Genomic DNA, 6473 nt, shown 5'->3' with positions numbered 1-6473 from the left:
CATCCCTTTCAGTCTCCCCATCATTTCTTGTCTTTCATCGGGATTATCCCACCTTTCCTCCGTTCTTTCCAAGATGTCCCTCTGGATTTTCCCATCAGATGGAATCTCGATGCCCATTCCTGACCATGTAGGTGCAGCTGTCTTCAGCTCAGAATCTCTGCCGCTCATTGCAGGGTCAGCAGCTGAGAGCACCCAGCAGGAGGCATAGTACAGCACAGCCGCGTCTCTTTCTAACGTTCTGTGCCGTTGGTGGAGAATTATGCGAGGTTAGAAGGCAGATCAGCCATACCTGCATATTTCTCTCTATCCCCATAAAGTATTTGGACCCATAATCAATCTTATCTTATAATAGAATCATAGAAGATGAGGGTTGGAAGGGACCTCAGGAGGTCATCTAGTCCAACCCCCTGCTCAAGGCAGGACCAAGTCCGACTAAATCATCCCAGCCAGGGCATTGTCAAGCCAGGAGTTAAAAACTTCTAAGGATGTAGATTCCACCACCTCCCTAGGTAACCCATTCCAGTGCTTCACCACCCTCCTAGGGAAAAAGATTTTCCTACTATCCAATCTACACCTCCCCCACTGCAACTTGAGACCATTGCTCCTAGTTCTGTCATCTGCCACCACCGAGAAAAGCCTAGCTCCATCCTCCCTGGAACCTCCTTTCAGGTAGTTGAAGACTGCTATCAAATCCCCCTCATTCTTCTCTTCTGTAGACTAAATAAGCCCAGTTCCCTCAGCCTCTCCTCATAAGTCCTGTGCTCCAGCCCCCTCATCATTTTTGTTGCCCTCTGCTGGACTCTCTCCAATATATTCACATCCTTCCTGTAGTGGGGGGCCTAAAACTGGATGCAATACTCCAAATACAGCCTCACCAGTGCCGAATAGAGGGGAACAATCACTTCCCTCCATCTGCTGGCAATGCTCCTACTAATGAAGCCGTTAGCCTTCTTGGCAATAAGGGCACACTGTTGAGTCATGTCTAGCTTCTTGACCACTGTAATCCTCAGGTCCTTTTCTGTAGAACTGCTGCCTAGTCTGTCGGTCCCCAGTCTGTAGCTGTGCATGGGATTCTTCCGTCCTAAGTTCAGGATTCTGCACTTGCATCTATCTATCTATCTATCTATCTATCCTTAGCCCCTGAAAATCTATCTAGCTGTCGTTCTGTCTGTCTTTCTATGCCTACATACCTGGTACCTCCCCCAAGGCATAGGTCAAGGCTTCTCCCTAGTGCTTGCTAATTGGAGGGTTTTCTTCCCCTTCCTCCCATGGTTTGGCTCCTTTGTTCTTTGTTGTGGTGCCCAACGCCTGCACCCAAGGTGATTCACCCTCATTGTGCCGGGAACACGAAAGGGAAGCACTGTCCCTTGGAAAAATGATGAACACGATCACTCTTAACAAGGAGCATAAGACAGTACACTAGAAACAAAATCCAAGAATATGGTCCCCAAGCAATGAAATGCCACACCCCAAAATTGCAATCTCAGCGGACTTTATTGGGGACAGAAAATTCTCGGGATACCCAGAACTGTAAGCCTCTTTGTCATTCCCATGCCTCAAGCTGGCGCCAGGTCAGATCTCTGGTTCTCTGTATGCCGGTCTCAACAGGGTTGGATCTGCCTGATCTGTTCACCAGACCCTGCAGCAGTTCAGGGTCTGAGCAGAGACTCCCTTCCCTGTTCTGCTTCTTACTCCAAGCTCAAACTCTAAGCAGGCTGATTAATGGTGTCCAGAGTCATTATTATTGTAGTCCTTAGACAGGTCCCCTAGAAGCTCAGTCTAGCATTCCAGAAGGGGACAAACTCTGACGGGGCCTCTTTGTTTTTCAGTGACGCATGGCCTGTATGTAAATGACATAGGAATACAGGACAACCACGTAATTTCCCGGTCCCGATTCCGATCTCGCTCCTTCAGCTGTCAAGTGGAAGGCTCTCCCACAGAAGTTAATGTTGTAAAAAAAATAATTGAAGTGGGATCAGAATTGGAGCAAGGCAATTTCTGAGGTGAGGAAAGGTTGCAAGATTGGACCCATCATTAATGGTGCAATTGAATTCCAAAACTTTTGCTCAGCTCCTTGTTCCTATATTGTGTGGTATAAACTTCCCAGTGGTTAGCATACGTTAGAATCATAGATTAGATCATAGATCTTCAGTGATTCTATGATTAGGGTTGGAAGGGACCTCAGGAGGTCATCTAGACTAACCCCCTGCTCAAAGCAGGACCAACCCCAGCTAAAGCATCCCAGCCAGGGCTTTGTCAAGCCACACCTTGAGAAACCACAGTCCCTACGTTGTGCTGTGCAGCTTAATTCTTGTTCTTATTTAGCATAACACTTAGGGACATATTTTTAAAGGTGTTTAGACACCTAGTGGGATTTTCAAAAGCACGTAGGCACCAAAAACTCACAGATTTCAGTATAGGTCCTAACTGCCTTTGGCACCTCTCGGCAATTTTAAGCACCTACTACTTTTGAAAATCTGACTTTAATCACTTGTTGAAGTCCGTGAGAGTTCATGGATTCCCATTTCTGCCTTTGAAAGTCCTGTCTCTGACATTTAGTGTTTTTGTATTTCCCTAGATGACCCTCACGCAGAAAGCAGAAGTGTACAATCAAACAGTCATCACCAAGTTCATCCTCTTGGGATTTGGGAATCTCTCTGAACTGCAGACCCTTCTCTTCTTCCTGTTTCTAGTGATCTACATTATGACCGTGGCCGGGAACATGCTCATTGTTGCGCTAGTCATGGCGGATCAGCACCTTCACATCCCCATGTACTTCTTCCTGGGGAACTTGTCCTGCTGGGAGATCTGCTACAGCTCCACCATCCTGCCTAGGATGCTGGCCAGTCTCCTGACTGGGGACAGGACCATTTCTGTTAGTGGATGCCTCATGCAGTTTTATTGTTTTAGTTTCTTGATATGTGCCGAGTGTTATCTCCTAGCCATTATGTCTTTTGACCGGTATCTAGCGATATGCAAACCTCTGCATTATTCAGCCTTTATGAATGGCAAATTCTGTCTCCTGCTAGCAGCTGGGCCATGCATATGGGCATTTTTGGCTAGTACCATAACTGTATGTTTGATTTCACAATCAAAATTTTGTGGCTCCAGTGAAATTGATCATTTCTTTTGTGATCTCAGCCCATTGATTAAACTTTCGTGTAACGATGCCAACTTGCTCGAACTGCTGGGTTTCATACTCGCTTCCATAGGTGTCCCTTTCCCATTTCTATTAACTCTGATATCCTACATTTGTATCATCACCACCATTCTGGGAATCCCTTCCACCACTGGGAAGAAAAAGGCATTTTCTACCTGCTCCTCTCACCTCATTGTGGTTACAATTTTCTATGGGACTATAATCATTGTCTATATTTTACCAGACACTGACACACTTCGAGACCTGAACAAAGTGTTCTCCGTCTTCTACACCGTCCTGACTCCTCTGGTCAATCCTCTCATCTACAGCCTGAGAAACAAGGAGGTCAAGGAGGCCCTGAGAAAGGTCATCAATCAATGGATGGTGCTCACAGGACTGAAGGAGTGATTGACGTGGGAACGAATCAATCTGGCTTAACTAAGAGTGTAGATAGCATCTAGGTCGTCCCTAGCTCATGCCAGTTGGGGCTTCCATGGGGAATGTGAAGACATACTAAGTTTTGGGATGGCTGCATTTCCCATTAAATATTAGAGCCCCTATTTACTACTGCCCTCGCTGCACACATAACTATGATGTGCTCGACACTCCGCACAGTGAAATTCAAGATTCCCATACATGTTTCATCCACTCTTCTGCTCTAACTGAACTGGGAAAACACATTCTGCTTAGGTCTGGCTTTAGATTCCTGTGGGAGGGTTTGGCTTGTTACAAACTTTTGTCTCTCCTTGCTCTCCTTGGTGTCCTGGATTCTGAAATGCTCCCTAGGAAGACTGTATTTTGGTAGTATCTGTTCTCTCACGAAGATTTAGAAGACCCAAAATAGATTCCTAGCTATCAATCAATCAGTAATCAATAAATAAACAACAATCTTGGCTAATAGCCATTGATGGACCTATCCTCCATGAACCAGTCTTATTCCTTTTTTAAATTCTGTTATACTTTTGGACTTCACATCATCACCTGGCAACCAGTTTTGTGTGTGTGATGTGACAGAGTGCTTCCTCATGTTTGTTTCAAACCTGCTGCCTATTAATTTCATTTGGTGACCTCCCCCTGGTTCTTGGGTTATGTGAAGGGGTAAATTGCACTTCCTCATTCACTTTCTCCCTACTGTTTGTCACAGATCCACGGGATCAGTGCTACGCCCCCAACTTTGGAACAGTCTCTAAGAAGAAGTAGTTGGGGTTGGTCCTGCTTTGAATAAGGGTTTTGGACTAGATGACCTCCTGAGGTCCCTTCCAACCCTCATCTTCTATGATTCTATGATCTTTTTAGGACAACAAAAAGTCATTCTTAAGTAAAAAGTTATAAGTTGAAGAAAATGCTACTCAATTCTGTATTTGAAAAATGCCAGGATCTGTTATCCTGAAGCTCGTTGGGTAAAATTATCGAAGTCCCTAAATGACTTAGATGCAGAAACCTCATTGACTTTCAGTGAATCGTAGATTTTGAAGGTCTGACTTTGCTTTTGAAAAGGGAACGTTGGCTCCTAAGTAACTTAAAGGTTTTGCAAATTCTACTCATTGAGTAGTGCTTTGTGCCTTGGGACTTCCATTCAAATTAAAATACAGGATCTAATTTAAGGCATGACAGTAGAGGAAGCCACTAAGCAGCTGCAACCACAGTATAATTCAGTTCAATGTCCTAAGGCCAGACAGGCTACCAAAAAGTGATTGTTTTGGTTTCCTGGCAGGGGCTGAATGTTATCTGCTAGCGGCGATGTCTTGTGATTGTTATTTATCAATATGTAAACTGCTCCATTATGCAACCCTCATGAATGGGTGTCCCCTAAATGCCTTTCTGCTTTTGCTATTACTATAGTAACCTCGTTGATGTAACAGATAACTTTCTATGGCCATCAAATTTAAATTTTCACTCTGGTCCAGCTCCAGAAAGGGACTTAGGAGCCAAAACACCAGTTTGGTGCCTAAGTTTTCACTGTAAAAGGCTCCTGGGTGCCTGAATTTCTGTCTCTGGACATGCGTGATGTTGCCTCAGGGACCTGACTCAGTAGGCCTGCTCTGAGCACACCTAACTCCACACACAATGGGACTGTGGAAGGAGCAGGAAGGAGATTCTCTCATAGCCTTTCGCCTAGCACTGAGGACGCTCACCGAGTCTGGGGAGATCCCAGTTCAATTTCCCTCATGCTTGTTGAGAAGAGATTTGAACAGGAGCTGGCTTTTCTGGATCCCATTCGCGGGTGCCTATCTGTCCCCACCCATCGTACAGGGAAGGTGAGTGTCTAACTCAGCCATTGGAGATCCCACTGGGTCTCAGGGCCTAAAAATTGCTGATGAGCATTGCAACCCCTAAATCGCTTTATGGATCTGGGCTTAAATCTCTTGCTTTACTCTAGGTTAGCATTGCATCCAGTGATATTATGGGGGAGAGTGTTGCCGTGTGGACTTGTCTACCAAAAATACAATGTGGTCTCAAGGCAGAGACGTGGTGGTGACATCTGAGGCTGGATAAGGCAAATCAGACATTGAGTACAATGGACAAGTTCGCTGTAAATCTATTACTCAGTTCAAGTGGAATTGACCTGTCTTCTTCTTAGCATATGCGCATCAGGTAGCATGTCACCCAGGATTCATCAACGAACTTGCTCCCCTGGTTGGGTCATTAGCGGCCCGGCCTGGTCGAGTACCACATCCTAGGGCCCATTGCCATCATGCTTTCATGTCCTCTCACTCATAGGTAGCTGGGTGGATTTGGAAGCTTCCTGAAGCATCGGTATTTGGTTGGATAATGTCCAAGAAGCATGCAGAACTGCTGCAGTTACAGTGATGGTGAAAGCATTAATGTGTAGGGGTTGGTCAAATTAATTTCCATCTGTGTCTCAGTCCTTCCTTCATGTCAGACATTATTTGATGGAGAACTGAGATTTTGTCTCACCAAAAAAGTCCATGGAAAGTGGCAACTTACTGTGGAAGCACAAAAGCAAGGCCTGGTAGGCCTTACACTGAAATGAATGATGGAAATGTAAGTTAGCATGACTATAGATGGAAAAACCCACTGAAAACTGTTGATTGCGCTTTAAGCTGTTTTCGAAACTAGCTGCTTTTGTAATTGCCCCCAGCTATGCTTGTAACAGATAAGGGGGTAGCCGTTAGACTTGTGTAATAGATAAGGAAGTAGCCGTCAGACTTGTTTTGCAATGGAAAACTCCACTATGTGATCAGTATGTGAAGAGCTATCCTATATAAGCCATAGGCATTCAAACCTGTACGGAGACTCCTGACAGCAGCACAGAAACCCTGTGCTGTCCAGGGCTCCCCTATGGCCATAGGTCTCTGTGTGTCTGTCAGAA

The 6473-nt window shown here is 45.2% G+C and overlaps 1 protein-coding gene across 1 annotated transcript; it reads left to right on the top strand.

Annotated features, from left to right (window-relative positions):
- The first annotated feature begins 2578 nt into the window (after positions 1-2578).
- On the top strand, positions 2579-3547 carry LOC137145534 (olfactory receptor 6B1-like). The gene has a single exon (XM_067536392.1). The coding sequence runs from the start codon at positions 2579-2581 to the stop codon at positions 3545-3547; it is 969 nt and encodes a 322-aa protein (XP_067392493.1).
- Positions 3548-6473: the final 2926 nt, after the last annotated feature.

This window comes from Emydura macquarii, unplaced genomic scaffold (assembly GCF_026122565.2).
Source record: "Emydura macquarii macquarii isolate MOO-44397 ecotype Brisbane River unplaced genomic scaffold, CSIRO-AGI_Emac_v2 contig_3537, whole genome shotgun sequence".
Lineage (NCBI taxonomy): Eukaryota > Metazoa > Chordata > Testudines > Chelidae > Emydura > Emydura macquarii.
Note: the sequence above shows the minus strand (reverse complement) of the source record. Positions and strands in the feature narration are given on the sequence as shown.

Coding starts and splice junctions, on each gene's coding strand:
- LOC137145534 (XM_067536392.1), top strand. CDS start 2,579: ATGACCCTCACGCAGAAAGCAGAAGTGTACAATCAAACAGTCATCACC.